Raw genomic sequence first — 15,022 nt, 5'->3', positions numbered from 1 at the left:
TTAAAAATATTTATAAATATAATTTTTTAAGAAAAACGTTGTTTTTCAAGCGACTTGAAATTATGTAAAAAAATATTTTCAAAAAAAATTTAGACTTTTTGAAATAATGAGTGTTCAGTGATAAAAGAATCACCTGGTATAGTGTTTATTTTTAATAAAATTAAAAAAAAAAGTTAGGTATAATATTATAATATGATCTTAATAAAACTGTTATTTGATATAAAAAAATTATTTTTGTCAAGTTATTAATTAAGATGTGTTTAGTTTAAATATATTATAATAATCATGCATACTGTAAATTGAAAATAGGTTTATACATCACTGTAAATTAAGATATAAGTTGAATAAAATATTGTTTATTAAAATTAGGAAACTACTTTGTGACCCATAAAGGTACTAAATGAAAAGATTAAATTCACTTTTAATTGAGTTCAGTTAAGGGTCCATGGTTGCAATTTTTCAAATTTTCCACAATTCTATAAAATTTGAAAATTTAATTTTATATTTTAGTTGCCACCTCAATTATAATACTTTTCAACTAACTTATTACCCGATACATATTTAGTGGGGAGTTAATGAGGTATATTATAGATAGAGGAATATTTTTTACAGGGCGCATTAAACTTCGATTTTTGATTACGTTGCTGAAAACAAAAAATAAGACAAAAACTAAAAAGTTGTAAAAATGGATTAAATTTAAACTTGTAATATTAGATTTAGGAAAATAATTTTGAAAATCCAAGTCCCGTGCGCCCTGCAATAAGTCTTCCTCTATCTAACAAAAGAAAAATAACGGAAATCAGACCAGTCTACAAGGCGTGACAGTTTTTCCTGCAAGCCATGTTTTTGAGCAAAGAAACAGGTCGTGCGCAGGCCCCTTAATATATTTTTCCATATTAACTTTTTACTTATTGAGTTAAATTTATGATTTGTTAATTGATAACTTCTGTGAGGAACTGAGGAATGAAAACTATGAACTAAGAATGTATAAATGTATATTACACCACTATAGGTAGGTAGGTATTTTTGTAGGCAATACAATTATAACATAAATGTTAAATATATATTATGTTATATAATATATATGTTATATTAGTACTTAATTTATATAACATACCTATTACTATATTAGTCTATATCTATAAAAATAATTAAATAAATACGAAAAGAAATCTTTTTTTCTAATAATATTTTCTAATATTCTACGAATTAAATTAATTAAATCGACAAGTTAATATACCTACTAAAATATTTTATGGATAACCCGAAAATTCAAAATTAACTTAATTGGGAATTTAAAAAAAGAACATGTTGATTTTAAGTTAACATATCACCTAATGAGTTAATTTAATCAAAACAGCGAGATTGTAAGTTAAGTTAATAAGTGAAAATTAAGGGTGTCGGTGCCAGTATTTCCAATTTTCGAAATTTCTATGCTATTTGAATATTATGTTTTACATTTTAGTTATTGTCTTAATTAAATACTTTCCACTAATCTACAGCTCAATACTTATTTAGACGTGGTCGATATGGTGTATTATAACAACGAAAATGACTTCACAGGAAAAACTCTCACTCTCTGTAGAATAGTCGGATTTCGTAAATTTTTTTTTATCTGAAAGATGAGAAGTTTCTACAGGTCGGATCAAAGCTCGATTTTTTTATTTTACTTTGAATAGTAGTAGAAAAATACGTTTGAAAAAGGACAAATATTATGCATTTTTCAAATGTATATTCCAGTTTCTAAAATTATAGTTTTCGAAATCGGGCTTTGATCCAACCTACAAAATGTTCTCTACTTTAAGATAAAAAAAAAATCAACGAAATCCGACAATTCTACAGGTCGTGAGAGTTTTTCCTGTAAGACATGTTTTTGTACCAAAAAACGCACCGGCACCGACACCCTTAACTTAACTTTTAACTTATTAATTTGTTAATTCCCAGCCTTGCATATAGGTACATAATATTCATGAAATCAGGTATTATGAATTTTTTATATTATAATATACCTGCCGTAATAATAAACATTAAACAATATCAATAATAACCATTAGGGATTTTTTTCTTTTTCTTCTACTTATTTTTCGTCCGTCGATTCGTACCAATAGAGCTTATAAAATATTATATAAGTTTCTGTTAGTGGCTAAGGACCTGCATACATAGTCATAATATTACTTTTTCATTAGGAAGTGTTATATTTAATATATATAGTTTACTATATTTAGTTTCTAAATTTCTTAAATTCAAAAGTGGTCATCCGTCCAACTATCCATGTACCAGCTACGCTTGATATGATTAAAAATTACTCTCATAAATATCACTAAACCGCATCTATCCACTGGTTTTTTTTTTTAAGTATAAAATAACCTACCTACCCATAACATTAATATTTTTTTTTTTTTTGTTTTTGTACCTAAATGATTGCGTTAGTTATACTTGAATAATTTTGATCGTTTAATAAATTTGTATTACTTTTAGGGGGTTTACAGACTGAATGAAGCCAAGACGAAATTCAACGAATCTTGACAACATTAAAATAATACAAACTATACAAATTGTCAAGTTTAAATTTTGGTCTTCAGAAACTTTTGACTTTGGTCATGGCACTAAATGATATGTTTGATCATCATGATATTCTGTGAGTTACCTTAATGTATTTGTATTACTGAATATTTTATATTATAATCTGATGTCGCTGTATGCAGCTAAGCCAACGGATTAATTCACATAAATATTTATATGTAATCGTGCCTAGTGTGTTGGTATTATATGCATGATTGCATGAATGCATAACATTTTCAGAATGAATATTAAAATAGAAACTCTTAAACATTAATTTATTCATTTTAAGGTTATTATCTGGATTTGCTTTATGTTACCTATATTTCTACAATTTTCTTAACTCATTTTTCAATTTTTATGTTTAACTTATTTTTATATTAACATGACGTGTGCATCGTTACAGATTTCGCTAAGACTATACTTGAGTGTTTCGCTTAGTAAATTAATTATTTACATGGTTTCCTTTACAGTATTGATTCGTTTGCTAATTGCCACTGATAAAAGTTAAAATGTTTGAAATATAGAAACGTTAGATACGTAGGCACTGGTTATCGATCTTGGTAGGTATTCTAAGCTTCTGTACTAACACTAAAACCAGATTCTAAAAATATACCATTGAAATACCAATTACAATGGGTAGACATGTAACGAACAGTATATACGTGTTATTGTACTCATCACGTGTCGTTTCGTTTCAAAAAGATACGTTCACTACACGAAAGCTAAGACAATACGCCAGTATATTATCCATAAAATAAGACTTTATTGATTTAACAAATTAAGTAAAATTTTTACCAAGTATAAATAAAATATAATATTATGTTAAATTTGTATAATAATAATATTTGTTTTAACAGAGCTCTAGAAAGATAAAAGCTATAAAAATGTGTATTTTTTAGTTACAATGGAAAATGTCAAAGTATAATATTAGTATATTACTTAAGTTTATCGATTTTAGCCTGCAGCAATGTTGTATTATAATCGCATTAATCATAGATTAAACGTATTTATTTCTAGTCTATATATTATTATATTATTATACGTTCGACCACAGAAATAATTCTAATTCAAATAAATCTAAATGTAAATATTTTTAAGTGCACCCCTTTAAAATAGACCATTTCTCCACAATCATATTAATCGCATTAGACAGGTGGCAAGGTTCTTGTTGTGAAAACTTTTCGGAAGAACTCAAAAGATGGCTTTTTGGTACGGGGTCTTTCTGGGTCGTTGAAGTCCACGCTATATATACCAAACAATTTTCTAGAAAAACAAAACATAATAAACTAAGCAAGTGTAAAATACAAAATATGAAATAGTATTGTGATAAAGGAAAATATTTACTTAAAATATCCACTTGTCCATTCCAACGAATCCATAAACGACCAGACGCAATACCCTTTAATAACAACACCTTTATTTAAGGCTTTGTGAATTTCCGTCAAAATACCCTGTTAAATAATTAAAACACAATCTATTATTGGATAGGAAGTACCAACCTACGACTACTATTATTTAGGGATGTTTTACTACTTTAGAATAAAATCATATACAATTTATATTTGTTACAAGAAAGTGATGCTATAAACTTACACGATGATATTTGATTTTTTTTTCACTTTCGTCCACATTTGGTTTCTCATAAATGCCATTTTCAGTAACAAACAATTTCGGATTATCTAAGTTTTTCACAAACCATTCAACCACCTGAGTAAATCCTTTGAAGGTCTAGAAATTAAAATATATAGTTTTAATATAATGATCTGCACATAGGCAAATATTTTTACGATAGTATTACATCATCCATGTTGTCTGCATTCGAGGACAATTTTACTCCCAAATCTTTATTTAGTAAATATTTCTCAGCCTTGAATTCAGCTTCGGTCATTGGTCTTACCTTGTTTGAATTATAATAATTGAAAGCAATGAAATCATATGATCCTGAAACAAACAATACGCATTTCAAATGTAGGTTTCCAACAATTTCCAACATTTCGTTGTGAGTTATGTAGAACAGAATACTTAAGAGTATCTTTTTATTACTTCGTAATAACATTATCTTATAATATTCATTGCTATTAAGACTATACAGTCAATAATAATATAGCACACGAAATGTAAATATATACATGAATTCGTCGAAGAAAAAAAATTATGTATAGAATGAATAGTATAGTAATGATAGTAATGATACTAAAAGTTGTATCACACAACCAAATTGTAAAACATGAAAGGTGTAAGCTGTTTGAAATTATTTTATATTACGTATGAGATCTTGTTTTTCGCTCTCGGTAAATTCAACGATACGCTTTAAAGATATGTTTTCGTGTTTGTCCGTTCTAGCGACCTGATCTAGCAACGATTGTGGAAATGTGCCGTTTTTCAATGGTTGAGTGAATACTCCAAGCTGCAATTAAAATATTATATTACTAAATAAATACCCAAATATATTTAATATTTTTAATATGACGTTTAGTATTTATAGTAAGTACCGAAAAATCGAATACTTTTGAAACACATTCTTTGTCCTCAGCTGAATCCGGATTAACTGGAAAATACGCCGCTGTGTCAAAGCACAAACTGATCTCACCTGTTAAAATTAAACATTAATAAACCGTGATTGTAACGTTTTTTTTTCGATTTGATTATAATTAATAATATTAATCGCATGTTTTGCATCATAATTAATTGTCCGATATACAATATTATATACTATAGGACATAATATAGGAAGTACCACTATAAACGCGTCAATTAATATTTAATAATCACGACGTGCCATGGAAATAATTATAAACACACCACTGCGAAAAAGATATTTTTACTAACCCTGCTGTTCTGCAAAGTACTTTTTCTTGTACAACTTGTAAGCTGCTGCGTGGGAAAGCAACGCATTACGAATGGCCATGTAGTCGGCGATACCGTTGAATACTTCACCGATATTAGGTGCAAAGGTCTCAGTACCATAAGCAATAGCTACGAATCTGGGTTCATTGATTGTAATCCACAGTTTGACCTATATACAATTTTTTTTTAATTTTTAAAAACCACTGAAGTATACACATCGTTGGCTGTTACTCACTTGTGAGCCAAATGTTTTGAAAAGAAAATTTGCGTAATTTTCGAAATACCCAACAATGTTTGGGTTCGACCATCCACCAAGGTTCTGAAGAATGTTTGGTAGATCCCAGTGGTACATTATTACCTGGTGATTAAGTTTAAACACACATTTTTCAACTCAATTTGATAGATTACAAATAGTTCAAAATCGAAAATACGAGAATGAACGCAAGTTCAATTAATCGAAGAAATTAATAAAAATAAACTGTTAAATAAGTAAACAAATGCTATACAAAAATTATATGTTAAAAGAATGCAATGTGCATCATAATTGTTATTGTAAATGTAAATCACACCACCGCGTATTTTTGTAGCAGGGTCAACGGGTCACTTGTATATAAAGCCGACAAAATGCACTCTGCAGGTACTGCACAGTAGTATTCCTTACGTGTACGTCATGTATGTCTTGTAAGCATAGAACTTAGGTACATTGTTAGAAGACAATTTAATTTTCATACTTAGTTGTGTGTTTTAGTTATAGTGAAATATTACTTATTATTATTGTAACTAATTGTGTTGTTTGTTCACTTTTTTCGATCCATATTATAATCCTCATCCAACAGGTTACGGGCCCAGATCACTAGATCACCAGATCATCATCAGTGATCATTACAGGACAACAAAAGGAAATTGTCAGGTTCTAACGGGGAACTAAAATACTAAGGTACGTTTTTTCAGTTCATATATTGATAAAATCATGGGAGATATGGTCAGGGTGTCAAAGTTGACGAACGCAGAAAGATGGCCATTGTGGAAGTTCCAAATGACAGTAATAATTAACTCATACGAGTTATGTGGCTTATGTACAAGTGAATGGACAAAACCAGGTGTCAAGATACCTATTTTTTCGGATAAAGAAACCGATGAAGAGGCAAGAAGCCGGCATAAAAATCAAATAAGTGCATGGACAAAAGCAGACAGTGATATAACAAGATTAAAACCACCAGATAGGTATGTGGCACAATCATTTATTACTAATTATATAGAAACAGAGCCATTAACATATGAAGAAGCCATTTCATGCAATAATGCTACTAATTGGGTCGATGCGATGAACAATGAAATTAAATCATTAGGTGATAATGAAACGTGGACTTTGGTACATTTACCAGCAATGGTGGGCTGATCTTCAATTTTAAATGACGCATTTTCATAATTATGTACTTACCACCACCACCACCATCCTATTTTTAATTATAACAAAGTTATGATGTTAATAAAATGTGATCAAAAGAGGTCAGGCTTTAGCATGTAATTCTGCGCCACAGTCACGGGGTGGCACCTCCCCCTTTGAAAAGTTGACGCAACTGCGTCAAAATTGACCACTTCAGCTCTCCACTGGGTTACAAGTTAATAAGTATGCAATAGATTAAATAAATAATTTAAATATATCAACATTAGAAATTTATAGTGATGCGGACTATTCTGGCTGTATACAAGCACGTAGATCAACATCAGGGTATTTATTCAAAATAGGATCATCAGTCATTTCATGGACATCACCGAGACAAAATAGTGTATCTCTTTCATCAGCATAAGCGGAATACATCGCAGCATGTGAAGCGATTAAAGGTATAATTCGGTTAATAAAACGTATTTACAGCATAAAAATTGGGGAAGGCAGCCAACCAATATTATATATCGATAATCAATTAGCCATTCGATTGATAAAGAATCCAGAGTTTCACAAACGAACAAAACTTATAGATATACGATATAATTTCAACAGAGAGAAATTTGAACAAAATATTTTGCAGTTAGAGTTCGTAGGAACAGAGGATCAGATAGCAGATACACTGACAAGGCAACTTCAAAAGGAGCGTTTTGAGAAACTACGATTAGCAATGGGTGTTAGACAAATAGAATTTTAGTTTATATAAATTATTAATTAAGGGGTTGTGCTATATTTGGTAGTGCTTGTTTTAATTGTTTTTAGTTATTAAAATATACACTGTTATTAGGTAATATTTAAAAAAAAAAACCTTCATGCAAATATGACGTTATACTTATAATATTTTTAAATTAGACTTGTGATTTATTGTAATTTTTATTTTTACTTTGTTTGTTACAATATATTTTATTTAAAATATACAATGAATAAGTACTGTAATGCATAAGTAGTATTTAAAATTACTGTTTGAAATATAATAGAAGATAGTTTTAAATTATAATACTTTACCACTGGTGTAATATTTTTATTCAACAGTTTTTGAATTAACGATTTGTAATAATTAACTCCAGGTTCATTTACGAATCGATCATCACCGTTCGGCAAAACTCTTGGCCAACTTATGGAAAACCGGTAGGTATTAACCTGAAAAATATTATGTACATTATTTGAATTACCGAAAAAGAAACGCCCCCCCCCCCCCTGCAAACGAAAATCTATAAACAAACTATACAGATATTTAGCACGTAATTCGCACGAATTCGCATGCCTAGTTCAAAAATCCGCACGACTTTCCTTCCCCTAGAAAATCAAAAAATTCATGGGGAGGGGGCTGGTGATACGTGTCGCCAGCTCACCCCCCTCCCCCCACCAGAGGTCCAAATTAACATTTTCAAAATTTTTCTTCTGCAGATATTTAGCATGTAATTCACACGAATTCGCAAGCCTGGTTTTGTAATTCGTACGACCTTCCTTCCCCTCGAAATAAATAATTCACTTCATAGTAAAAATACAATGTTGTCTTTATTTATTATTATTATGTATACTTAAGAAAATTTATTTTAGATAAAAAAAAACCTTAATTGAATATAACAAATCTATTAAGAAACTTAATAAACAATTTTGATTGAATTAAAATATTAAACAAATCTAGATAGGATTTTTTTTATAAAACGAAGTTTTTATTAACATAAATAGACTTTTTTATTATATTTAAATTTTTACTAGGTAAATACAGCTTTTTTTAATTTAATTTCGTTTTTTACAATATTTTTTTTTATTCTACTTGTCTTTTTTTATTGAAATACAAATTATGAAAAAATCTTAAATCAAGAAAAAAATCAATATTCAATAAAAAATCTTGATTGAATTTAAAAAATTAAACAAACCTTGATAGAATATTTATATTATATAGTTTTTTTTTATCAAATATAGTTTTTTTATTATATTTAAATTTTTTAATTGATACACTTTTATTTAATTAAGACTTAATATTTTTTTTTAAATTTCTTTTTTGATTTGTTATATTCAATCAAGGGTTTTTTTTTATCAAATATATATTTTTTCTTCAGTAGAGATTTTTTCATAATTTGTATTTCAATACAAAAAAAACAAATTAGAATAAAAAACAATTGAAAAAACTAAATTAAATAAATAAATGTGTTTTTAATAAAAAAATTAAATACAGTAAAAAAATTATATTTGATAAAAATCTATATTAAATGAAAAAAATCTAAACTTATATAAATAAGAATAAAGATATATTTTTTAATAAAAATATCTTTATTTAAGAAAAATGTATATTTGATAAAAAAAAATTATTAAAAATCTAAATTAAATAAAAAGTCTGTATTAATTAAAAAATGTAAATATAATAAAAAAAAACTATATAATAAAAATCAAGGTTTGTTTAATTTTTTTAATTCAATCAAGATTTTTTATTTTATATTGATATTTTTATTGAATTAAGATTTTTTTATTATTTGTATTTCAATAAAAAAAAGACATGTAGAAAAAAAACTATTGTAAAAACACCAAATTAAATTTAAAAAAAGCTATAAATGATAATAAATGATATAAATAATAAATAAATATATAAATAAATAATTATAATTTTTTTAATAATTGAAATATTTTATGTCGATATAATTTTTAAATAATAAGTTGCATTTGTGAAAGCTTATGAAATTAATAGACTATATATAATGGCATAGAAATAATTTTTCTCATAAATACAAAAAAGTAACTTTTAAGTAAAATATAATAATTTCAAAAATTGGTTTATAAAAAGAACTTAAGCCAATTGTCTTTAGCTGTACCGAGGTTTTAACGCGCGTAAGATAAATTAAATATTTTACACTGATAGGTATGAGAAATATTTTTAAATTTGTTCATAACAAGGGAAATTCATAAAGTTTTCAATTAGCACAATACTTCTCATGTACTTACTCCAAGTTCGATCAAGTTATTAACATCTACGTCGAGTTTATTATACGAATCACAGGCAACATCTCCATTGACATATGAGAAACTACGAGTCGGATCTTCATCATGAATATCCGTACCTCTGTGAAAACTGGTATGTTTCTTCTTGAAAGTCGAGTGAATAACTTCTGGATTGTGAACTAAGATTTTTTCAGTATGGAAATAATGGTCCCAGATACTACGACTCTTGTCTGTGAAACAAAATTATATAAATTCATATTATAACATACAATAATATAGTCTTAATTAAATTATATAATAAGGGTGTTCTTAATTTCGAGAATCATAATAGATATAGTTTAATTCGATGGAAGTTGCTTATATTTAGAAAGTTACACTTATACCTAACAAATAAATTATAAAGTTCATAAAAACTGTGAGAGTTAAATTAATCTAATTCATCGATAAAATCGAATTAGTTGTAAAGTTTATTTATGTAACGTACATATTATTTAGTATAGAAATTAATATCAAACGTAAAGATTTAATCAATTATCTCTGTCGAATTAAAATGTTTGATATTCCAATATAGATCATTTTAATGTAAGTATACCTACTTTCTCCAACACTGACTTGCATGTTCTTGTATGCTTTGGTAAGTGTTTTTTTATTTTATTATTATTTGAATATTTTAAATTTTATACTTAAAATATTATTATTTAATATTGCTTTGTAAAATCAAATTTTCCAGGATTTTTTCCTCGGTTTTACGTAAATATTCATATTAAAATTTTACATCTTTACAAAGGTATAATTATGATTGGCACAACGTTTTTTTGTATTTTGACTATATTGTTTTTAAATTTATGTAGACAATATATCTAAACATTATAGAACTTTGTAGAAAGTAATAAATACATTTTAATTTAAACCGTTTAATAAATTATATTATAAAGTATTGTTAAATATGAAGTATATTTTAATGATTTCCAAAGTTAATACTTAGTTCTACCTAAGTGTAAAGTCCTATATTAAATTTACCATAACAATTAATACTTACTGTCTTGATTCCATGCACCTTCAATTTGATAGGCACCAGATCCGCATCCAAGCTTAAAATCCTTAGGAAACTGAATTACTATAGTAATTATATGAAAGGAAATAAAAAATGATTAATTTCATAAAATTAATTATGAGTACTTCAAAGATTTTAAATTTCCCAAATCAAGAAACGATAGAAAATTATGGGTAGGCACTTACCTTCTCCACGAGCCATCTTTTTAGATTGTTGAAAGACTAAACTTTGGTAAACTAAAACATAAAAACGATTTAAAAATATTGAGAATGATGTTATGTTACTTAATAAGTATATTTACAATATTACCGTTCGGGTAATACGCACATACTATTAGATCAAACAAATTCATATTTTAAGTTAGTATTTTAATACGCCAAATAATATAATTACCTGTTTGAAAATGTAATGGTCAACTCTCAAGCCGTTGAAACTGTGAAGTAGTCAAACGGTTTACAATTTCCTTTTATATGCTGGACGAAATTATTATATTATTCATTATATTATAACAGATAAGCGTATATTTGATAATGATAACGGCTTTTTTTCGATTAATTAAATCGACAAATAATTTTTCATTAATCTATGACCTAACGTGGGCAAGTTAATGAAAATAATTAATTAAAGTTAAGAGAACACAAGATCGATAAGTTAAAAGTTAACAAATTATAAATTTAACTCGATAAGTTAAAAGTTAATACAGAGAAAAATATTAACTTAACTCAGTTAAAAAAAAGTTAAACTATTTTTTTATAATTAGTATGTAAATCACATAAAGAGTGAATGTGTCTTTCTAGCTTCTAATTTATAAATTATAAAAAACAAATTTATTGGAATTTTATCATATACCTTGTATACCTTTATATCACTGTATACCTTTTTCTTTACTTTTCTATTATTTACTAATTAAACTATACTCATCTCAAATAATTAATTTAACATATATATTTTTTTTTATTTCGTATAGCAATTGAATGTCATAATACGTGAAGATGAGTTTGTAACCTTCATATATATTATAAGTTTTATAGCATTAAAACATAGGTAATGTGCATTTAGATAATATAATATTATATACATATTATTATAGAAAAAAAAAACTGTAATTGGAATTTATTTCCGTAATAAAGAAAATATTATTATTATTATTATTATTATTATTATTATAACAATTGTCAATTTGTAATTTAAAATTATTAATTTTTTTTAAAATATTTATAATTGCAACTCGCATAATAAAAAATTTACAACTTAATAAAATATATTAATATACACAAAATTATGTTATCAAGAAAAGGGACAGAAATGTTTGTGTTTTTGTGTTGGATTATTTTTATTTTATACTGATATAGTAATATTTACGTATAAACGAAAAATTACAAAATGTTTTTAATTTGATACATTTTTTTTAAATCAACTGAGAAAAGCTAAGTTATTTCAACTGTAAATTAAACTAGTAAAGTTCATAAATTGATTAGAAAATAAACTAACTAGTTAAGTTAAAAAGTTTAAAAAAATTAACTTTTTTATTTAAATTTAACTTTTCGACTAGTTAATGCCCATCTTTGTCTATGACCATATTTAAGATTATATCCGAATGAATAAAAGAAATGTATATATTTAATTTATTGATTATTAGGGAAATCGCTTATGTATTTTATTTTTGTAAATGTCTGCCGTAAAGAAAATAATTGAGGTGTATAATTTATGTGCACATGAAAAATAGTTACTTAAAAGACCGTTTGTATAATATTGTATAAGTAACATAAAAAGTTTCATGTTAGGTGGATAAATTTGTCAATTCTTGTTTCACTGCGGGAAATATGAAGGATAAAAAATGATTTTGTACTCGTACAAACAAAATATCTGTATTAGATTTTTAACAGTCTAAATAAATATACTTTGTATCAGTACATTATGCAAAAGTTGTTTGTTTTGAGTATTTACATATACATTTTGATATTTTTAAATGCAAACATATTATACACATCCAAACAGTTAAAATTCACATATATTTGAGCAATACCATACATATGATGAAACATGTTTCAATGATTTGTGTTTTTCGAGTAATAACTAAATAAGTAAAACTGTTAGAGGAAAAATCGTTATCCAATTTTAAAATGGTAAAATATATATTTTATAAATTGATTTTAATTTGATTATTAAAAGTGTATTTTTTTTTTATATGTTCCCAAAGTGGGTCGATTATGACCTATAAGGCATCTATGTCGATGAAAATTAAAATTGGGGGTGCATCATGTGTAAATAGGAGTCCAGGAAAGTTGAAAATGCGTGTCGTAATTTTTACGAAAAAATTAATATATATATATTATACATATATATTTAAAAATATGTGTGTGACGATGCGAACGATAACGATTATTATAACGAACATTGTCGATAACGACTAACGGAGTTGAAGGTAAAATAAAGGTTTATTTGTATGTCTCACTAATAAATACAATAATTATTATATATTTATATGGGTCAACGCCGATGGTTAGAATATAATATATTACTGTGTGTTTATGAATTTAGTTCATGCGTGACACCCGATTATTGATCATACGTGCCATTTTTCTAAGTTTTATTAATTCATAAATCGGTTAATTTTTGTACAAATATATAAATTATATATTATAATATAATATAACTGCTATTAATTATGGCTGATTCTAAGAGGAAATGTAGGCAATATAGCACTGATTATTTGAAGTTCGGCTTTATTCCATCATTGCCAGACAAAAAGTGGTCTACGGGGCAAAACAGTTTGGAACCTGTTTTACACAGTCACCTAACTATATTATATTACATTAGATAATCTCTGAAGTCTGAAATGTACCTACATAAAGCAAAAAATAATTTTTCAGGTGTACCGAAATATAATTTTTTTTTGCAATTACTGCTATGTTTTAATTATTTGAACAATAATTATTCCAAGTTGCTTAGTCTATTTTATATTATTATGGTGGACAGCGTTCATTACTGTCATCGAAAACGTAAATTAAGAAAAAAATTTCGTGCGTCTATGCAAATAATATTATAGCCGCCGTCTTTTTTTGGGTGTCTAGCAGGTCAGTCATCTCATTAAAGTTATCCTGGTACGCAATCCGACTACGTCGGACAATGTTCGACGATCGGGTCACGTCGTCAGGTATGCAATCCACATTAAGGGTCCCGGTGCCAGTTTTTCAAATTTTCCACAATACTATAAAATTTGAAAATTAAATTTTATATTTTAGTTGTTACCTCAATTATAAGACTTTTCCACTAATCTACTACCCGATAACTATTTAGGGGTGGTTGATAGGGTGTATTATATCGAAAAAAATTGCTTTACGGGAATAACGCAGTGTCCTAGGTGAATCCGACAAATGCGATAATCGTTATACGACGCGACCGATGCGAATCGCGTTGCCGTCCGTCAATGCGATTGTCGCGGTGGTGTCCAATGTAAATACGACGAATTCGATAATATTGCAGGGGATCGCAATACTAGTGGCATATGCAGCAGTGCAGTAACGCCAAACGGTCGTTTCCTAATATACTAAAGTTCTAAAATCCTAAAGTTGTATTATTAATATATATACATTATACCTATCACATATACAGACTACAGTGTTGGTTAAATATGTCTCTGCCATTAAGTTTATTAAATAAAATGGTTCTAACTGAAAATACAGCACTTAAGTATTTATTATATAAAAGGTATGTAATAAATTGTAATAAAAATGTATAGTAGGTAAATGTGAAATTATAAACATTTATATTATGTTCAGGTATAAAAAAATGAAAAGATCGTTTCATACCAATTCAGACATTTTAAAAGATCGTTTAGTTTTTGGAGAGTTTTACCATTTATATAATCAACTCCGGAATAATGACGTTTTGTTTCGATCGTATACCAGGATGACCGTTGAAACATTTGACTACTTAGTAGAAATGATAAGACCAGAATTTGACCTTAAATATACAAATTTTCAAGATCCTATACCAATCGAAGAAAGATTAGTTGTAACGATCAGGTAAGTAAATAATGCCATTTTTAATTTAATTACAAGTTTATTAACCTATATATTAAAAAAACAAAAACTTAATATAGGTATATAATAGGAATAGTTAATAAAAAATATGATTGTCAAATATGTAAAGTTAAACAAATATAATAA

General features: G+C 26.8%; 2 protein-coding genes across 3 annotated transcripts in view; both read right to left on the bottom strand.

The window, feature by feature from the left end:
• LOC100163765 overlaps window positions 1-15,022 on the bottom strand; it is a 281,589-nt gene that overhangs the window by 189,306 nt on the left and 77,261 nt on the right. The window lies entirely within an intron of this gene.
• LOC100159178 (lactase-phlorizin hydrolase) overlaps window positions 3,304-15,022 on the bottom strand; it is a 28,344-nt gene continuing 16,625 nt past the window's right edge. Inside the window, exons 1-13 of one of the 2 annotated variants that reach the window (XM_003244637.4) lie at window positions 11,244-11,325; window positions 11,036-11,086; window positions 10,836-10,913; window positions 9,800-10,026; window positions 7,862-7,996; window positions 5,645-5,767; window positions 5,392-5,578; window positions 5,055-5,152; window positions 4,828-4,969; window positions 4,361-4,503; window positions 4,156-4,290; window positions 3,907-4,013; window positions 3,304-3,825 (exon numbers count right to left, since the gene is read on the bottom strand). In XM_003244637.4, the coding sequence (XP_003244685.1) occupies window positions 3,708-3,825; window positions 3,907-4,013; window positions 4,156-4,290; window positions 4,361-4,503; window positions 4,828-4,969; window positions 5,055-5,152; window positions 5,392-5,578; window positions 5,645-5,767; window positions 7,862-7,996; window positions 9,800-10,026; window positions 10,836-10,913; window positions 11,036-11,051 (1,509 nt within the window). In that variant the 5' untranslated portion in view covers window positions 11,052-11,086; window positions 11,244-11,325 and the 3' untranslated portion in view covers window positions 3,304-3,707. Of the gene's footprint in view, window positions 3,826-3,906; window positions 4,014-4,155; window positions 4,291-4,360; window positions 4,504-4,827; window positions 4,970-5,054; window positions 5,153-5,391; window positions 5,579-5,644; window positions 5,768-7,861; window positions 7,997-9,799; window positions 10,027-10,835; window positions 10,914-11,035; window positions 11,087-11,243; window positions 11,326-15,022 lie in introns of those variants that run through there. The other variant, XM_016804534.2, reaches the window with a different exon arrangement.

Source organism: Acyrthosiphon pisum, chromosome A2 (genome assembly GCF_005508785.2).
Source record: "Acyrthosiphon pisum isolate AL4f chromosome A2, pea_aphid_22Mar2018_4r6ur, whole genome shotgun sequence".
NCBI classification, from domain to species: Eukaryota; Metazoa; Arthropoda; class Insecta; order Hemiptera; family Aphididae; genus Acyrthosiphon; species Acyrthosiphon pisum.
The sequence above is the reverse complement of the archived record's forward strand: the minus strand, read 5'-3'. Positions and strand labels throughout refer to the sequence as shown.